Source organism: Hippopotamus amphibius, chromosome 3 (genome assembly GCF_030028045.1).
Source record: "Hippopotamus amphibius kiboko isolate mHipAmp2 chromosome 3, mHipAmp2.hap2, whole genome shotgun sequence".
Lineage (NCBI taxonomy): Eukaryota > Metazoa > Chordata > Mammalia > Artiodactyla > Hippopotamidae > Hippopotamus > Hippopotamus amphibius.
In genome coordinates, this window is record NC_080188.1 from 130,893,966 (window position 1) to 130,914,683 (window position 20,718).

Below are 20,718 nucleotides of genomic sequence, written 5' to 3' on the forward strand. Positions count from 1 at the left end.
ACTTTAGATTCAAAGGCACAAATAGGCTAAATGTAAAATGATATAAAATGCAAACAATACCCAAAAAGAGTTTGGGTGGCTACACTAGTACCAGACAAAACAGACTTTAAGTAAAAAATTGTTACTAGAGATAAACCCAGAGCTGTTTTGTTGATGATAAAAGAATCAGCCCATCAAAAAAACACAGCTACAAACACCTGTGCTCGTGGTATGCTGGAAATGCCCCTAAAAGATACCCATGCCCTAATCCATGCAGCCCTTGAGTGTTCCCTTGTATGACAAAAGAGACTTTGCAGGTGTGCTTAAATTAAGCATCTTGAGGTGAGGAGATTACCCTAGATTGTCTGGATGGGCCCAGTGTCATCACAAGAGTCCTTATAAAAGGGAGTCAGGAAGACCAGAGACGGTACAGCAAGCAGAAGGAAGACACAACAAAGCAGAGTCAGAGGAAAAGAAGATGCTACACCAGTGGTTGTGAGGGTGAAGGGACCATGGGCCAAGGAACACATGTGCCCCCAGAAGCTGGAAAAGGCAGGAACAGATTCCCCCTGGAGCCCCCCAGGAGTACAGCCCAGCAGTTTTTCTTTTGTTTGTTTGTTTGTTTGTTTCACCAAGTCTTAGTTACAGCAGGCAGGCTCCTTATTTGTGGCATGCCGCATCAATTTCCCTGACAGGGATTGAACCCAAGCCCCCTGCATTGGGAGCGCAGAGTCGTAACCACTGTGTAACCAGGGAAGTCCCCAGCCCAGCGTTTTAGACTTCTACCCTTCAGAACTATAGGCTCTATAACTTATAATAAAGTTATTAATTAACTAATTAATCAATTGCCTTAAAATTGTAAGAAGTTCTGTTCCTTTAAGCCACCAAGTTCATGCTCATTTGTCAGAGGAGCTAAAAGAAACTAATCCAAATTGCATCCTTCCAATTTCTGTCCACGTTTACTTCCTCTCCCATGTCTTCCAACAGTTGTTTCTTGTTTTTTCCAGAGTTTCTGATTATTGAAATCAGTAGGGTTAATCTGATTTCAGCTACTCTGCCAAACCAGAAATAGAACTCATTGTATGCTTTTTTCATAATGAAAAGCATAAGATAATTCTGAATTCCAAAATGTGTATGTCCCCAAGGGCTGGGGGCCCACACCCATTTCCTGAGGCTGCATGAGAAATAAATGAGGTGACTCACTGCTCAGAGAGCACATTACACAAGGTTTGGTGTAAATCAAGTGATGTTAGTGTCTTTGTAGGTTCAGGAGTCATAACAGGAACACCTCAGGCTGGGCAGCTTATGTAGCAGAAATGCATTTCTCACAGAAAGGCTGAAAGTCCAAGATCAAGGTGCTGACATGGTGGGGCAAGGGTGAGAGCTCTCTTCTTGGTTTGTAGGCTGCCGCCTTCTCTCTCTCCTCTTGTGGCAGCCAGAGATCATCTCTCCCTGCTCCTTTTTATAAGGGCACTAATCCCATCATGGGGCCCCACCCTCATACCTAATCACCATCCAAAGGCCCCACCTCCCAATACCATCCCACTAGGGGTCAGGGCTTCAACCTATGAATGCGGTTCAGAGCAGCTGGTTGTGGTCAGAATGAAAAGGGGCAGGACCCAGGCCTGTGACCTATGGGTGAATCAGCAGGTCTTAGCAATAGACTAAACAAGGCTACAGCATCGGTTTCTTCCTCCCAGGGGATGCCTGTGGGTGAGCACACACCCCTCCCAGAGAAGGGGCCTCCCAGGGCTGTCATCGGCCCTCCCAGCAGTGCTTTTGCCCCTTCGGGGTGGATTCTGCAGCCCTCAGTTCTGTGCCCCGCTCAGCCTGCAGGCCTGGCTCTGGGCAGGGGCTGAGAGTTTGCAGAGTGAATGGGTGTTTCCTGGACCTGCAGGAAAGCTGCTCTGAGGTCCAGGGAGGCCCTCAGCTTGTTTGTCCTCCCTCTCTGCCCTCGTGCAGTGTGCTGGCATCCCACCTGCCAGCCGGCCTTTGCCAGCCAGGGCTTTTGGGGGCCCGGCTGTCTGCATGGTCACCCTCCAGCAGCCCCAGGAGCCAAGGCAGGGGCTTCGAGAAGAGACCAAGATCACTGTTTGGAGCTGCCAACAAGGATGCTTCACAGCCTCAAGACACCCAGCACCTCTAGTGGGAGTCAGGGACCCTGCTCGGCCCAAGAGCTCATCAGACACCACACAGGGCAGGCCCTCAGCAGTCATCCCTGGGCCAGAGGTCAGCCTCTGGGGACCCACGAGCCTGAGGTCAGGCACCTTTGCTGCCATTCACAGGGGTTAAATCTTAATTAGTTGCCAGCACTTAACAGTTGGGAAATTTCACATCAAAATCCAGATTTCTGGCCTGTCCTGATTGTCAGAGGCTAGCAAACCTCACCCCCATTGCCTCCTGCCCACAAAGGAAAGGTGGGAAGGGGCCGGCCTCCTGCAGAAGTGCCTCACAACCCCCGAGGGCCCTTCTCCACTGTCACCCTGAGACCAGGCCATGCCACAGCATCCCACTGTTGTTCCTAGATTGAAGAGGAGACAGCTTGTTTCTTTGTGGATAGGATGAACGTTCTTTTGTATATAATACACAAAAAACCTGTGTGGCACTGAATCCCCTACAAGGGTAAGATTCCCCCCCGCCCCCCCCACCCCACACCAGATGGGACCCCTTCACGCTGCTGATGGAGAGACAGAGTTCCAGGCAAAGTGGGGCTGACTCCAGTCCCCCACCTGGGCCACAACAGGACTGGGCCTCCTCTGACAGGTGTGTGGACACATCCACGACACTGGTGCCCAGGCCCTGGGAGCCGCGCTGAGGACCCTCGTGTCTCAGCACCACGGGACCTGCAAATGGGGCCAGCGCAGGCCTGTAAGAGATGACTTCCCCCGTGCCCTGCAGACAAGTGTGCGTGCCCTCCAGCAAGGGGGCGGCAGGTGGAGGGGAGGCCAGAGATGCTGATGAAGGACATTCCGCGGCTTTCCACGGGGAGCCAGGCCCTGTCTCACCAGAGAGACCAGGGAGCCGGGAGTAGACAGGTGGGAGGTCCCCGTGCAGCCAGCAAGGCCACTTGGCAGACTTACTCCTGTTGGCCTCTCAGCAGGAGGCCTCTCAGCACCTGTGTGAGAGCCAGACCCTCACAGGGCACCCTTTCCAGAGCAGATTTGAAGACAGGTCTGAAATTCCCCACAGGGTCTGAAATTCCACCGTTAGTATCATGCTTTGCGGGTAAAGTGGGATAAACTGACTTGCCAAATTACAGAGGGAAACAGCAGAGTGAAGATCGGCTCCCAGGGCTGGGCAGGGACCAGGGCTGGCCAGAGAACATCAAGTGGAGAGAGCAGGTCTGCGAGGTTACATATGGCCCCCACCACCAGGCTGAGAAGAAGTGGGAGATCCACTAGGTCTCCAGGAGAGCCCAGGGTCAGAGAAGGCACCTCATGCCAGGGGCCTGGCACAGCATTCCTTTCTATTGTTTTATATGTCATCACCACCACCACCACCACCACCACCACCACCACCATCACCATCACCACCGTATGTTAACGAGAGGCTGGCATCCAGATGGCAGAGACCAGCCGAGGGTCAGGGAGGCATTGCAGACACATCCCAGTGTCTGTCCCACTGCCCTCCCCGCAGCCCCCCCAGGGGTCACCTGCATCCACTACCCTCTTCCCAGCCCCCTCAGGAGTCACCTGTATATTGGGGACCCACAGCTCTCCCAACCCAGCTTCCAAAAACAGGCTTGTCAGCTGTTGCTCCTGCAGTGCTGTGGGCATTCTGTTGGGCAGAACTGGGCAGGAGAGGGGTGAGCAGGACTGGGCTGGGCTGGGCACTGGGAGGGAGCTGGATACCCAAGGGGATGGAGGATGACACTAGAACACAGGAAGACGGGGTTGAATTCCTTGTGCCCCTAACTTGCTGTGTGACCCTAGGCTGTTGCTCACCCTCTCTGTGCCTCAGGCTCTGCCCCACCTCTCCCTGGAGGAAGAGGCCATGGAGGACATGGGGGTGCCCAGTCAGGAGGCTCTTTTGGTGTTTAACGATGACCCTCTGTTTCCCTCTGTAATCCCTAAGCAAACCTGCCAACAAGGAGGCGCGGCCGCCTAGGGATGTTAGGTAACACTCCAGCCTGCACCTTGGACCGCAGCCGCAGCTAGAACCAGATCTGCCTGGCACCAGGAGGCGGCTGCAGCAGCTGGTCCTGCTGGTGGCAGCTCGGGGCTGGAGGGGACAGCTGCAGGCTCCAGAGAAGTGCGCACAGGCCGGTCCCCTCTGCACCCCCTGGGAGGCACCAATCCCCACAGTGATCCCCTAGCTCTCGCTGCACAGCCCGCAACACCTGTCAGCAACACCCATTCCGGCCACCACTCGGACACTCCCTTTGCGACTCTGCCCACTCCGGAGCTACAGAGTCTCCGCCAAGAGGAGCCTGGGCTGGGCGTGGCCAGGGTCCCTCAAATCTGCTCAGCACAGCACAGGGGGGGCACAGAGACTTCGGAGGAGCAGCCTGGAGGAGGGAGCAAGCCCACACCCTCATGCCCTGCTGCACGGTGAGTGCCCACCTGGGGAGGGGGCTCAGCGGGGCCCCAGGGGAAGGGCAAATGCTGCCTTGGATGCTGGAGGAGGGGTCTGGAGCCGTGTGGGGAGGGGTCTGGAGAGCAGCAGGTGGCAGAGAGCACCAGTTTTCTGCTCATTTCCTCCAAGTCCCCTGAGGACTGACACACCGGCCAGGTGGGGGCTGGCTCTGCCCCCCACCCGCAGCCATGCTCCCCAGTGGGAGCTCAGGCAGGTCCCAGGGCGCAGCAGGCAGTGCTGCATTGCACCGACACCTGGGCGCGTGTGTGCCTCCTACGGGCGGCTCCGGCCAGCGCCTCCTGGAGGAGAAGCCGGACAGAGCAGGACCATTGAGTCTTGCAAGGGACTGCTGCCCTGCATGGTCACTTCTGAAGAATCCTCTGTCCCGTCAGGGCCTCGGACTTCTGGCTTCTGTGCCCACAGCAAATTGTTGTTTAAAAACCAGACTTGAAGAGGGGTATCTCTGAATTTCTGACCATTGCATTGGCAGAATAGAGGACAAAGCTGAGAGGTACTCAGGGTAGTGATGGAGGACTTGAATGCAACTTTGAGTGCAGACAGGGGTCCAGGGAGCAGAAGTCAGGTCCACAGGGCTTGGCTTCCCCAGTCCCTGGCCTGTGTGCACCAGGTGGCTGCGAAGGTCAGCACCTTCACCCCATGGGGGTCCAAGGCCAGGAGAGGCCCGACCACCACTGTATTCTCTCCTCCAGCATTTACATAACGAGGCTGCAGCCCTGGGCATGTTGTTCCAGAACATGGGTGAGGAAGGCTCTGGCGGTGTAGCGGGGGCAGGAGCCGCCAGCTCAGGACCCTGGGGAGAGCCCTGGGGCTGAACAAAGAGCAGAGTTAGACCGGGCTAGCTGACCACATGGGCCTGTGCGGAGGTGCGGTGGGGCGAAGGTGATGTTCACGGCTCCTGGGTTCAAGCCCCTGGTTCTCCCCAGCTGCGTGTCCCTGCGCAAGGGTCTGCCTCACTCTCCCCAGCTGTGATATTAACAAAGCCCGCCTCGCCGCCGCTTTTCTGAGAATTAAATGAGCTCCTGGGTATGGGGTGGCTGGCACGGCGTGACACGAGGCTGCAGGTGTATTGGTCGTTGCCACCAGAAATTTAATTGAAGACTCATTAAATTTGGTGTTGCAGTTTTCTACTCATCTTTGAAAGCCAATAAATTTATTTGAAGTCTCAAATAAGTAGGTACCTCTTGAAAGGCTGCGCTCACAAGGCTGGCTCGGGGCACAGGGGATAGGAGTGGGGGGTCCCCAGCAGAGTTCAGTAAACACAGAGCCCTTCTGGCGTCTTTCCTGCTGGGGTCTGCCCCCAGGAGGGCTGTCCCCATGGGATGGGAACCCCAGGCCCTGCAGCAGACATCTCTGGGTCTGAGCCTCGCCTCCCCCACCTCCCCCACCCTGGGCAGGTAAGACCCACCCCCAGGCCAGCAGGGGAGGCATCCAGACCTCCCACAGACCAGCCCTCAACCCCTGCAGCTAGAGGATGGCAGCGTTGCTCAGCACCTCGTTGCCCCCCAAGGAGCCCTGGGCTGGGTGGCACCCTCCCAGGAGATGCTGTCTGCTGGTCCTGGAGGCTGGATGCCACCTGCTGCCCCCGGGGGCCTCGGCAACCAGTTCCTCGACATTCCTGCCTCCTCTGGCTGACTCCTCACCAGGTGGCAGAGGAGGTGAAGAGAGGAATATTAATTGGGCCAAGCAATCTATCAAAACATTCACTACTCAAGCTCTCCCCTCACAGCCAGGGAAGGGCTGGGAGACGCTGAGCACACAGCTTGGGGTGAGGGGTGAGGGTGGGGGGGTGCCTGAGGCAGGGGCTGCAGCTGGGCGGGTCCCTCCTGGCTCCCCCAGGGCCCCCCACATGCTGGGCATCTCCGTGCAAGGAGGACCCGCAGAGCCACAAGAGATGCCCCAAATGCAGACATTTGGCTGAAGCCACTGGCTGGTGATTGATTATTGGTGAAAGATCTTCTTTTCCTAAAGGAAAACCCGAGGTGATGGGGTGGGAGTGGGAGGCCTGGGAGCTGGCGGGAGCTGGGAGAGGGTGTTGACTGCCTATCAGATACTTTGGGGGTGCAGTTGGGCTGGTGTGTGCAGGACAGGGGGGAGCAGGGCTATTGGGGGATGGGGCAACGAGGGGGGCTGGGCGGCCACACCAAGCTCCCCTGGCTGGGCTCCTGCCTTTCTTCCCAAGGAGCCCTCATGGGGCCCCCAGGTCCCACACAGGTCCCTGGGCCTGCACGATCTGTGTGCAATGTCCCGAATCACTTCATATCCCGCACCAAGGTCGCCCTCCTGACACTCCCCTGGGGGAGCCTGGGCAGGGACAACAATGCCCCAGAGCCTGCCAGACAGAGGAGCCCGCTCGGTGCCTGGGGCCAGGGTGACCCAGGTGTGTCCTGAAGCCCTTCTGGGCCTTCATTTGCAGCTGGCAAATTTCACATCTCAGCTGGCTGGCTGAGTCAGGAGCCAGCGTTCTCTGGCCGGCAGTCCTCAGCTGGCCCGTAGTTTGTCCTTGTCACATATTCGTCTGTCCTCCAGACCCCTGCCTACCCCGGGAGCCCACGGCTCCCAGCTCTCAGCCCCTTCCTGGACCCACGTCCTCTTGGCTCCTTCCCCAGGCCTGTCAGGGCCCTGAGGACCGGGCGGCTCAGAGGGAGGGCAGCTCGTGTGCCGGGGAAGGAGCCCCCACCTCAGTAATGGAGCCATTGTAGATCTGCACTGTCCTCATTGGGCTCAGGCCAAGCATTAGTGCACGGGGCACACCAGACCCCACAAGGGACCCTATCCCTTCTCTGACAAACATCTCATCTCTCCAGCCATGCATATCTTCACCAAACATGCACGGCATCACTCTGTGTAAAACCTCCTTGGGGGCCCAAGAGATACAGGAAGAGCTGGACACCCCCACCCCCACCCCAGCCATAGGCCTGGAGGAGAAAGACTCAAAGCCAATTTTTAATGGACTGATGAAGTGTGCAGGTTCCACAGCCACCACCAGGCCCAGGGCAAGGAAGGCATTGTGAGCTAGTGCAGGGTGCTGTGATCAACAAAGCTCCCCCCCACCGACCCCCACTTCCTGAGTATGACTCTCCTATGGGCTTCCTGTTCTCGCTCCCTTAATCCCTACCCCCACCTGTGAGTGAGGACTGTGACGACCCTGTCTAGCCAGGGAAACTGAGGCATGGGAGGTTGTATTAGTCAGCTAGTGCTGCATAACAAATTGCCACAAACTTAGCAGCTTAAAGTGCCCTCCTCCCTGCCCCCCCCCCCCCCATTAAATCCTGTAGCCAGCAGTCCAGGCTTATCTGGGGCCTTGCTCAGGGCCTCACAGACAGAAATCAGGGCACCTGCCGGCCGGTTCCTTCTGCAGCCCCTGGGGAAGAGCTCTCGTCCATGCTTATTCAGGCCATTGGCTGAGCCCAGTTCCTTGCAGCTGTAGGCCTGACGTCTGCATTTCCGAGCTGACCATCAGCAGGGCCATCCGAGTTTCCTACCACATGGCCTCCTCCATCTTCAATCCGGCCACCGAAGCCTCCCTCCTGCCCCAGCCTCCTCAGTCTCTGGCCTCCGGACCCAGTAGCCAGACCCTCCCCACTCCATCCCCCATTTGATTAACCAAAGTCAACTGAACAGGGGCCTCAGTGATGTCCACAAAGATCCCCATTGCCAGGTCACATGATGTCATCACAGTACGACCTCTCTCATAGTCACAGGTGCCACCCACGCTCGAGGGCAGGATATTATGGGGAGGGGGCTTTGGGTCATTCTGCAATTCTGCCCACCCCAGAGGTTCAGTAATGTTCAAGATCAAATAGCTAGTAAGTGGCGGAGCTGAGGTTGCCCCCAAGCGGTCTGGCTGCAGGGAATCATCCTTTCAGGGAGAGGAGGGCTGCATCCCAGATAAGCAGGCACCCGAGCCAGGACCATTGGCACATGCATGAGGGGACCCGGGGGGCCAGCATCGGAGCAGGAGAGGGGGCCTGGGGAGCAGGGGAGGGGCCAGGCCCTGGAGGGGGCATCATTCCTGCCACAGGAGGGGGCACTCAGGGCCTTCCCCTCTCCCCCATCTCAGACCCAATGTGAGGCTACACAGTGAGGCGCTGGCCAAGCACCCCCAGGGTCTGACGCAGGGAGAGACCCCCTTCCTGGGCCAGATCCCCGGGGGTCCACGGGGGTCAGGAGAAGCACAGCTGCAGCAGCTGCTGCCCCTGAAGTTTGGGAGCGAGCAGGGAGAGGGCCGCTGAGTGAGGGTCTCCGGGCAGACGTGCCCTTCGATGAGCTCCCCTCCCATCTGCGTGTTCACTGTCTCTCCGCGCAGCTGGCACCTGGAAGGCGGGACCCTCTGTTTTGCTCACCACGGGGTTCCCAAGGTCCATCAGGGCAGCCTGGTAATGACATTGTCCATGGTAATGACAGCCTGCCAATGACACAGCTTGGTAGACTGACCGACTGCCAGGCCACCGCCCAGCAGCCCACCTACAGAGCAGGCAGGGCTCCCAGAGGCCCCTCCAAGGAGGAGGAAAGCCAGCAGACTGGCCATTCCCCTGCGGGTCTGACGGTCCTCATGCCCCTGGGGGGGCCGGGGGCCGCCCCCACCTCTGGCGCCTGTGCCCTGCAGCCACGGCAGCCACAGGCCTGCTCTTAGCCGTCCTTGTCAGGTGAAGGAGAAAGCAGGTCAGGCAGCCTCCTGGCACAGATGGGGCCTGTCAGCTGCTTTAAATCACAGCTCACCCCACCCAGCCAGTGGGACCTGTCTCCTCCTTCTCTTCCTGCAAAGACTCGCTCATTTTCCTCTGCCCTGCCGGGGTTCCCTGCAATGCCCCAAGGGCACCGGACACAAGGTGTGGAACGTACCCCCAATCCTGGGAAGCCAGCCCCCTCCCCTTCTCAAGCAGGGGTGGGTGTTGGGAATCTCCACCAGGCCAGGGCAGCACATCACCATTGGGGGCCCCAGCCAAGGGCTTCCCTCGCGTGCCACACTGAATATGTGGTTGACTGGCCTTTGCGGCCACACCACGAGGCAGTGGGAGGAGGACTGGAGAACAACATGGGCACCACGCCAGCCTGGAGGGCCCCCCCTCAAGATGGAACACCAGCGGGACTTTCCTGGTGGTCCAGTGGTTAAAAATCTGCCTTCCAATTCAGGGGACGTGGGTTTGATCCCCGGTCAGGGACCTAAGATCCCACATGTCGTGAGGCAACTAAGCCCGTGTGCCACAACTCCTGAGCCCACGTGCTGCAACTACTTAGCCAGTGTGCCACAACTAGAGAGATGTGTGCGCGCTGCAACAGAAGGTCCCACACGCCACAACAAAGATCCCGCATGCTGCAACTAAGACCCAACGCAGCCAAATAAATAAGTATTAAAAAAAAAAGAAGAAAAAGATGGAAAACCAGCAAAACCACAGAGAGCTGGAGGGAATTGGAAGGCGGGCCAAACAGGAGGCTGTCAGGAGGCCTCCCTGGGGAAGGTTGGGGGCCCCCAAGGCCTCCAGATCCCCATAAGCCCCCACCCCTTTCCTCCTGCACCTGAGACGATTCCCCTTCGGCCTCCTTCTGTTTGGCCAATCACAGGCCGTGCGGTCAAAAGCCAGAGTCACTCCTGTGCCACCGGCATCCGTGCCCTTGAGACGCCTGCTCTCCAGCTGAGAGCCCTGGGATGCCTCGATCTGCCCACCTGCATGTTGGGTGTATGCTAGTTTTCTGGGGCTGCCCTGGCCGAGCTTAAACAATAAACATCTACCCTCTCACTGTCTGGAGGCCAGAAGTCCAAGACCAAGGCATCTGTAGGGTTGGTTCCTCCTAGGGGCTGGGAGGGAGAAGCTGGTGTAGGCCCCTCCCCCAGCTGCCGGTGGTTTGCCGGTTTGCTGGCGATCTCTGTCGTCTGGTCGGGTGGCTTGTAGACACATCACCTGATCTCCACCTGGTGTCCCGGGCTGCTGCTTCCTGCAGGTGAGCTAGCCAGCAGGTATTAGGTGCCTCCTGGTCTTTCAGTGGGGCTCCCCTCTGCCACACCCAGACCACTGCCCACAGGGAGACTTCCCGCTGGTTGTAACGAAACCAGAAGACTTGAGCACTTTGAAAAGTCTCTGGGTGGTCCAGCCTCAGGCCACCGTGGCCTTGGACAGCCAGGCAGGACCAGCCTGCCTTGCTCCTGCCCCAGGGGACGTGCCCTGAGTTTTTCCTGCTTCCCTCTCTCCCCAGGGCATCTTCCTTTCTCTCAGCAAGGGTCACTGTGGGGCAAGGGTTTTGTGGCACGCACATCTTTTTGGTGCCGGCACAGGGAAGAGGAGAACAGGCAGGAGGACAGGTAGGGGGAGAGCTGAGACCCGAGCTGCCCCGGCTGGAGCCAGAGGCTACCACATCCACACTGTGGCCGCCCGTGGATGGGGAGCTGGGGCAGCTCAGTGAGTTTGTGAGGATCACTGTGAAGGACCAGCACTGGCACTCTCCCCCATCCTGACCACTGGGACTAACGGAGCATTAGTGGGACGCCTCCTGCATGCCAGGCACAGCATTCCCCCACTCCACCCTCCTAAAGACCTGGACGAGAGGGTGTGATTGAAATCTCTACAGATGGGGGAGGCTGAGTCTCAGAACGGCTGAACAACCTGCTGCATTGTCTACTAGACTGAAGTTTCGAAGAGATCTTTCCATGAATCATCCCTGCCTTTCTCCACCCCCTCTCTCAACAGCTATGCTTTGTGGGAGGAGATGGCAATCACACATTCCTTTTGGATCGAAATGATTCAGCTTTTGTTTCCTAGTAAGAATGCAGAGCTTCTTAATGAGAGACTTGAGATAAGCCACCAGCAATCATTCACACCCTAGTATGAATTAGGAGGGCATGCTCTTAGGACCAGTTCACAGCAGACTAGGAATCAGAGCAGTGGATATCCAGAGGCCATTAAGCATAAACAGGGAGCCCCATCCTGGATTTCAGGAGGGCTCTCAAGGTGAGGGGTATACCCTGCAAGAGAGCCCCAGAAAGCAGCAAAAGCCCAGCTGGCTGGCTCTGCAGAAAGAAGAAAGTCCATCCCGACCCTGCCCACCATGGGACCAGGAGTACCTGGCATGGCCGCCAAGCTGGGCCCCTGGTGCCACCCTAAGCATTCCCTATGCTCCTGTCTCAGGGGCCTGGGCCACCCTGGTCCTCACAGACACATGGGGCCCCTGGCCCTGCACCTGGGGCTGGGGTGGAGGTGCCCTGTGGGAGGGTTGCCTTCAGGCCACCCACCTTGCTCACCAGGAGCTTGGAGCCTAACCTTGGGTGGGGGGAGGGCAGGGTACCTCCGCCCTCCTTTCCTTCAGCCTCCTGTTTGTCAGGAAGGCTCTCACCAAGGGCCCCTACAGATCTACCGTGGCTGGAAAAAGCCAGAGGGCTGGAAAGAGCACATGGATGGGTGGGAAAGGGTGGAGCTGGCCACAGGCCTGGGGGCCGCCCTCCAATTGCTGAGTCTGGGCCCCTGCCATGCTTCCTTGTTCGTGCGGCCCCAGCAATTCCAGGGCAGTGACTTTCTGGGGCAACAGACCTCCAGTGGGTCCCCTGACTCCTCCCTGAATTCCTCCCACGTTGGGTCTGGAGCTGAAATCCCAGCAGCCCCCCAGGGGTCGGGGTGGGAAAGGTTACCACTCAGTGCTTTACTCCCAGTGACCTATTTATCCGATAGAGAGGCAGGAGCTGGTGTGTGTGTTGAGGTCGAGGGCCACTTGCCCTCACCCACTGGACTTCCTGCTTCTGTGAAACGACAGCAGCCGGGCCATCCCCCACCCCCACCCCCGACCTCCACCCCCCCACCCCCACCCCCTGCTTCTTCCATTCCGAGACCCCAACCCTTCGGGGGTGGGGCAGACGTCTCACCCCAGAATCTGAGCGTCCAGCGCTCGGTTCCCTGGGCCTGCAGCCCGGCTCAGCAGAGGCGCCCACGTGAGCTGAGTCACTGGGGGCCTGTCGGCCATGTCTGGGGGTTGGGGGCTGCCCCAAGGGACCCAATCCACCCTTGCAAATTCTCCGCCCCTCTGTGCGTTGGCTCACCTGGGGCGCTGGACCCTGCCTGCCCCACCACCAATTAAAAAGGAATCCCTGGGGGTGGGAGGGAGGCCCTCTCCCCCTGCCCCTTGGAGGAGGGGTGGTGTGGGCTGTGCTTGTAGAAGGGGCTGAGGCTGTTAAGAGAAGGGGCTTTATGGAAGGAGGGGGGTGGTGCATCCCAGAGCACAGGAGGCCGATGACCCTACTTGGAAAACAGGCTGAAAATAAGGAGGAGGCAGAAGCAACCATGGGGATTGGGGGCTGTCTAGGGAGCAGCCGGGTCAGTCCTCACGCCAGCCGCCACCCTGCCGCATCCCACCTTCTCTCGCCCCCTTCCCCAAGGTCCAAAGACCCCACTGGCTGCCAAGCTCCAGGCTGAGCCAGGTCCCCAGGGGAGGAGGTGAGACCCAGAGGGGGGCCAGGTGCAGGAGTGATGCGGAGGTCCTCCCACCACCACCCCCGCACGTGATCCCTGTGCACGTGGACGCTGGTGCCCACCCACCCACAGACAGCAGATTCATATTTACACAACAGGCGTGGACAAACGGAACAAAACCTCCCCAACCAGAGCAGGAGGGCAAAACCCCTAAAGACACTGGGGTGTCCTCTGCTCTTCCCATGTCTGCTGGACACTGAGCCCTTCGGACCCAGACAGACAAACCCAGACAGAGAGGCAGCTGCCTCCCTGGGGCTCATGGCCATATCCGAACAGCTTCAGGAGGCTTGGGGAAGGAGTCCAGGAGGGCTTCCAGGAGGAGGCGAGGCTGGAGCTAAAGGAGGAGTGGGCTTACTAGTAGAAGCGTTGCAGGCTGGGAATTGCATGACCCTGTGGAGGGAGGGCTCCAGGCGCACGCCGGGCTGAGGGACATGCCCTTCCGGTTGTTTAATTCTTTTTTCCTGAACGTTCTTGGCTCCCTTGCAAACCAGCCCTGACGTGTAGCTCCACGCTCACACCCCTTGGCTTCATTCTAGGAGCTGCCAGTTCCCGAACAGCTCTACCCATTCCCTTCCTCTCTCAGAGCCACCCCCCCACATGGCACTTCCTTCCAGAACCTTCCCTTTCTGGTCAGCTGCCCTCTGGAGCCCTGGATCTTAGGTTGAATAGGCATAGGATACTGACACCCTGGTCCCCTCCAGAAACCGGTGGGTCTCCCCAGGGACCCTGGAATCTGCATCCCGTGGCTCTGTGCTGGGGTCCCCACATCCTTCTAACCAAGGCCGCATCTCCACAGCTCCACACGGGAGCATGTCTGGTAACCACAGGGCATCAGCCCTTCTGAGAAAGCCAGGCCGGTGGGTGGACACAGCTGCCCCACCAGCTCTCTGCCCTTGTGCAAATATTTACCAAGGTGGGTGCACAAGGACCCCCAATACTGCCCCCAACATTGATCACAGATGCCCATAATAGAACCTAGGGCCTCATCACACTTTCCCAAGGTGTGGAAATTTTCCAATACTTACAGCAAATAAAATTGGAGCTCTTGTGGTTAAAATAAGGCAGCACACCCCCAATCTGCCCACCTGGCCAAGCCCAGCCCTCTCTTTTTTTTTTTTTTTGATTAATTTTTATTGGAGTATAGGTGACTTACAATGTTGTGTTAGATTCGGGTGTACAGCAAAGTGAATCCGTTATATATATACATATACCCACTCTTTCAGATTCTTTTCCCATATAGGTCATTACGTAGTATTGAGTAGAATTTCCTGTGCTATACAGTAGGTCCTTATTAGTTATCTACCAGATCTCTCTTTATTTTTTTCTGAATACATCCACAGTTGTCAACCACTAATGTAGCAGATGAGCTAATTTTGTGTGATTTGCCCATTACGTTATAGAATTGCCCTCTACTCCAAAAACTGCATTTCACCACACAGGATGCCGTCTGTAAATGGTCTGTCCTTCCTGCCTCCCAGGCTGTGTCACTCCCGTAGACTCAACCACTCACCAGCTCTTGGCAGCAGTGGGGCACCTGTCACCCGCGCCTCTGTGGGGAAGGGGATGCAGGAGAGAGACCCCGGCAGCTGGGCTTGGATGCTGGGGTCACAGTGCCTCCGGGAACTGAACTAACTGGGGGTTTCAGGCTGTGCCCTCATGTTCCCCTGGGCCAGGGGTAGTCAGCACTTTAACTGAATTTCACAGCCCACCCCACCCCACCCCCACCAGGATGAGTGGCACTGCCTGGGCCAGCAGCTCTTGCCCAGTAACAGGACAGAACCGCGTACCCCCGGGAGCTAAAAGCAATTGATCGGACAGACGGCAGCCGAGGAGGCCACAGCAGACGCACAGGGTGTCACCAGAATCAGATTCAGGGAGGCCGGTGACAGGGCCCAGGCAGGCTCCCGGTCTCCTCCCTGTGCCCCCAAAGGACCTTGCTGAGGACCTCCCTGTCGGACCCCCCACCCACACCAAGACCTGAGATCCTCGCACGGAGGCACTCGGCTCTGGGTGACCGCCTCCCAGGGAGCCCTTCCCCCTCGCCCCACAGGAAGGCCCTGCTGGTTCCCCTCCAGGCCCACCCGCACCCTTGCTGTGTTGTGGGTTCTCCAGAGAAGCAGAAACAGTGGGGTGTGTGGAAATCCGCGCAAGAGGAGACTGAGTGCAGGAATCGGTTCACATGGTCAGAGAGGCCGAGTCCTGCATCGTCCATCTCGGTGATGCAATTCAGCCAGAGGCTGAAGGCCCGAGAATGAGGAGGTCCAGTGTCCGAGGGCAGAAGACGGACACCCCAGCTCCAGAAGAGAATGACTCCACCCCTCTGTGGCCTTTGTGTTTCATTCAGCCCCGATGGAATGAAAGATGCCCGCCCACATCGGTGAGGGTGACCTTCACTCAGTGTGTGGAGTCAAATGCTAAAGACTTCCAGAAACACCTACCAGGCACACCCAGAGGTCATGTCTTACACCACATACCCACCTACGTGCATCCAGGCATCCAAGCAGCTCTTAGCCCAGTCAAGCTGACATGTAAAGTCAGCCATCACTGTGGGCATTTGTGACATCTTTTTTTCCCACCTCCCCCAGCCTAAGAGCACCTTGAGGACCCAGCTGGGTCTGACTCCTAAGTGTGTATAGAACAAAGAGCCCACGAGAAAAGGAACGAATGAGCACGTGAGTGGGTGAAGATGTGGCCATGGTGGTTAAATGCAGCAGGTATTCCAGGGCTTCTTGTGAGGTCTCGATTTGCACTTGCCTAATGACCAGCGGTGCCGAGCATCTTTTCACATGCTCAGTCACCATTTGTATATCTTTTTTAAAAATTATTTATTTATTTATTTATTTATTTGACTACATCGGGTCTTCGTTGCTGCGCAGGCTTTCTCTGGCTGTGATGAGCCAGGGGCTACTCTTCTTTGCGGTGCATGGGCTTCTCAGTGTAGTGGCTTCTCTTGTTGTGGAGCACAGGCTCTAGGCGTGCAGGCTTCAGTAGTTGTGGCACCCAGGCTGAGTAGTTGCGGCTCGTGGGCTCTAGGCTCTCGGGCTCAGTAGTTGTGGTGCACGGGCTTAGTTGCTCCGCAGCATGTAGGATCTTCCTGGAGCAGGGATCGAACATGTGTCCCCTGCATTGCATTAGCAGGCGGATTCTTAACCACTGCGCCACCAGGGAGGTCCAACAGTATCTTTGAAAAGAGGAGAAGGCTTTGACTTTGAGGAAGTCCAATCTATCATTTTATTCTGGCCGGGATTTTGCTCATGATTGTTATATCTAAGAAACCGATGCCTAATTCAAAGTCACAAAGATTTTCTCCTATGCTCTTTCTAGTAGTATTATAGTTTTAGTTTTTACATATAGGTCTATGATCCACTTTGAGTTCATTGTTGTTTAGGGTGAGTCAAGGTGTGTGTGTGTATGTATGTGTGTTTGCATACGGTCGTCCAATTGCCCCAACACCATTTGTTTAAAAAAATTATCTTTCCTCCACTGAATTGCCTTTGCATCTTTGTCAAACATCAATTGACAGTGTATGTGTGGGCCTGTTTCTGGACTCTCTGTTCTGTTGCATCGATCTCTGTGTCTATTCTTTTGCCAAAACGGTACAATCTTCATTTCTGTAACTTGAGAGTAAGTCTTGAAATCAAGTAGTATGAATCCTCCGATTTTATTCTATTTCAAAATTGTTTTGGCTATTCTAGTTGCTTCGCCTTTGCATATAAATTTTAGAATCAGCTTGTCAATTTCTACACCCAAAAATCCTGCTGAGATTTTGATTGAGATTGCATCAAATCTATTGATCAATCTGGGGCAAATAAACATCTTAACAATATTGAGTGTTCAAACTTGTGTACATGAAACGGAACAAGACCCTCTGGTCCTTGCCCCATTCCACCCCCCATGTCCTCAGCCTGCCTTTTGTTTGTGGAAAAACTTTAGCTAAAGAATAAGTTTAATCAGAAAAGTGAGAAAATGCAGAAACAAGGAAAACAGTCAAAGGAGTCCAAATAATAATAGTTTAGTCATTGAGCAAAGTTAAAGACCTTTAGTTTCTTCTCAAGGGCTATAGATCATATTCTGAAAGTGTCCTGTGAGCTGTCTTATAGATACTGAAATCCCCACCAGGTGGAAGAAGTTAAGTACATGATGACCAGACTGTAGCCGGGACATAAGCTGCCACAATTCCGAGAATTAGCCTCAAGGGAATGGGAACAAAGTGACCCCGGAAGTGAAGATTAACTGTACTTAATCAAGATGATGTTGATAAGACCACCTCATGTTAAGTTTCAAGATGACTGTTAGAGCTGACTGTGCTGTTTCTGCATGTAGCCCCCTCCCTCTGCCTATAAAAGCTCTTGCCCCCTGATTGTTGGCAGAGGGAGGAGGGGAGTGGAGTCGCCCTTTGGACAGGTGTCCACCCTCCCCCTGGTTGCCGGCATCCAAAATAAAGCAAACTTTCCCCTCCACCAGCCTTTCCTCTTTATTGGCTTTTTTTTAATTAATTAATTTATTGGCTGTGTTGGGTCTTCATTGCTGCACGCGGGCTTTCTCTAGTTGCAGCGAGTGGGGGCTGCTCTTTGTCGTGGTGCGCAGACTCCCTGTTGCTGTGGCTTCTCTTGTTGCGGAGCACGGACTCTAGGCATGTGGGCTTCAGTAGTTGCAGCACACGGGCTCAACAGCTGTGGCACATGGGCTTAGTTGTTCCATGGCATGTGGGATCTTCCTGGAGCAGGGATTGAATCCGTGTCCCCTGCATTGGCAGGTGGATTCTTAACCACTGTGCCACCAGGGAAACCCTCTTTACTGGCTTTTGAGCGGCAAGCAGCCAGACCCCACTTTCGGTTACAAACATAGTATGTCTATCCATTTACTTAAGTCTTATTTTATTTCTTTGATCAGTGTTTTGTGTTTTCAGCAGATTTTTTGCATATTTTATTACATTAAATTTAAGTATTTCCTGTATTTTGGTGTTATAATGCTATTATTTGGTGTTTTAATGGTATTATAGTACTGTTTTTTTTTATTTTATTTTACTTCCAAGTGTTCATTGCTAATGCATAGAAATACAACTCATCTTTGTATCTTGACCTTGAATCCTGACATCTTGTAACTCACTTACCATTTTCTTATCCACTCTTTAGAATTTCCTACATGGAGAAATGTGTCATTTGTGAACAAAAACAATTTTATTTCTTCCTTCTCAACCTGTATACCTTTTATTTCCTCTCCTTGTCTTATTGCACTGGCTAGGACTTCAGCCTGCTGTCGAATAGGAGTAGATAGTGTGGAAATCTTTACTTTGTTCCAGATCTGAGGGGGGATGCATTGAGTTTGTCACCATGAAGTATGATGGTAGCTGTGGAGTTTTCATAGATGCCCTTTATCAAGTTGAGGAACTTTCTAATACTAATTTTCTTAGAGTTTTTATCATGAATGAATGTTGAATTTTGTCACATGTTTTTCCTGCATCCACTGAGATGATCATATGGTCTTCCGTCCTTGGTCTGTTGCTGTGGTAAATTACACTGTCTGATTTTCAAATGTTGAAGTAGCCTTGCATTTCTGCAATAAACTCCAGTTAGCAGTGATGTGTTTTCCTATTTATATGTTGCTGGATTGGATTTGCTAATAGTCTGTTGAGGATTGCTGCATCTATATGCATGAGCGTTTATAGTTCACTCACCTGTGAAGCACCCACCTTGAGCAAGGTATGGGGAGACCCACTGGGGAGGAGGTCAACTCTGACCTCAAAAATCTCATGTCTGACCCCAAGGGTCACACGGATGGTCTGACTACATTGCAGAAGATGATGTGTTTCAAAAAGGAAAATGTGTCTCCCATCTACTACCTCTCTGGAGTCTCTGTACTCCCTTGAGAGCTGGGAGGTGCCTTAACATCTAAGGACAAGGTGGGGGTGGGGGGGACTAAGGCACCAAAAGGTCAACGTCATCTAGCTGGGGGCAGGGCCGGCTAGACCCCTGAGTCCTATCCCAGCCCCCTGCTGATTTAACTGCCTTTGCTTGGAAATCTCTTAGGAACTGAATGTTTATGTCCTCCCAAATGCATATGTTGAAATCTTAACCCCCATGTGATGGTTTTAGGAGGAAGAGAGAGGAGGAAGAGAGGTGATTAGATCTTGAGGGTGGAGCCCATATGAGTGAGATCAGTGTCTTTATTAAAAAAAGACCTCAGAGAGCTCGCGCGTGCTCTCTCTCTCTCTCTCTCTCTCTCTCTCTCTCTCTCTCTCTCTCGGCCATGTGAGGCTACAGAGAAGGCAGAAGTGTGCAACCCAGGAAGAGAGCCCTCACTCAAACCTGACCATGCTGGTACCCTGATCTCAGTCTTCTAGCCTCTGGACTGTGATAAATAAATTTGTTTAGAAGCTACTGCGTCTGTGGTATTTTGTTAGAGCAGCCTGAGTTGGCTAAGACACTTTCCCTCCCCACCCCTGAGGCCTTAGGCTTGGGTGGATATCAGTTTTTCTTACTTTCAAAACATACCTGAATCTGCCCACTTCTCCCAACCTCCCTTTTTACCACCCTAAGGTAAGCCTGGACCACACAAAATCTTTCTAAAAGACACCCTGCCTCCATTCTTGAACCTCTATATCCAGAGACATTTTTTTAAAATAAGATCTTAACATTCCCTTCTCAGAACCCCTACGCCCTGTCCCGCAATGTGGTTTCCACTCCATGCGTGGCACAGAAAGCCATGCATGAAGGGTCTCTGCCAGTCTCTGTGGCCTCACGTGGTACCCCTTCTCTCTCTCTGCCCTAGCCCCCAACCCCTGCCACCCGGCACACAGACCGCTGGCCATTATATGACCACACCATGGGCGACTGCTATTCTTCTGCCTGGAAGATGCTCAGCCCAGAGGTGCCAGCGTTCACTCCTTCACTCCACATAGGTTCCTACTCAAAGGTCCTTTTCTCAGAAATCCCTCCATAGCCACCTTCTCCAAAGAACCCCCCAACATCCTGTGCCTCCTACAGCCCCTTGCATGACTGCCTGTCCTTCGTAGCGTGGGTCAGAGCAGGGGGTGCATTCCTAGGGTCTGCCTTCATGCCTCTGTTTCCCATCTTTGTCTGTGAGCCACGTGTAGGCAGGAACCTTGCTCTCCCCACTTCTGGAACACGATTTAGCACTTCAGAGATGTTCCATCAATATTCAGTGAGGGAGAGGAAGGATGGAGGAGCCTGCTGGGAGCATGGCCTGAGTCCAAGGGACAGAGCAGAGTGGTGGTGGAGGCCACGCCCATCTCTGCCATCTCCTGCACGGGCCTGGCTCACAACCACCCCATCCCCTCCCCTGAAAATCCCTCAGTCCTAGCAACCCCCCTCGGGGAGGCCGTGCTGATGGGGGCAAGCATTCACCTGGTGGCCCCCTGTGCTGACACCGGGGTGATGTTTCCACATGCAGCTCACCTGCACTAAGATGGGTGTTACTTCAACATGTGCTCTATGTGCTTGAACAGATTGAGGCAGCGTGGACAGGTGCCTATCGCCATGCCTGGGGTTTCGTGGGTGGTCAGTAACAGTAACTAGTATCATTAGCAATGTTCCCAACTAGCAACTAACTAGTGGGGACTAAGCAGGCTTAAGCAACTTCCGGGCAGTCCATGGAGCCAAATAGATTGGAGTTCAGAGCCCGCTCTACCAGGTGACTTTAACTTTTACAAGCCTCAGTTTCTTCACTT

At 54.9% G+C, this 20,718-nt stretch overlaps 1 protein-coding gene across 2 annotated transcripts in view; it reads left to right on the forward strand.

Moving 5' to 3' along the window:
* The first annotated feature begins 4,198 nt into the window (after window positions 1–4,198).
* Window positions 4,199–20,718, forward strand: part of OSBPL5 (oxysterol binding protein like 5) — a 90,748-nt gene continuing 74,228 nt past the window's right edge. The window contains exon 1 of one of the 2 annotated variants that reach the window (XM_057725675.1): window positions 4,199–4,529. In XM_057725675.1, coding sequence (XP_057581658.1) covers window positions 4,515–4,529 — 15 coding nt within the window. In that variant the 5' untranslated portion in view covers window positions 4,199–4,514. Of the gene's footprint in view, window positions 4,530–15,725; window positions 15,743–20,718 lie in introns of those variants that run through there. The other variant, XM_057725678.1, reaches the window with a different exon arrangement.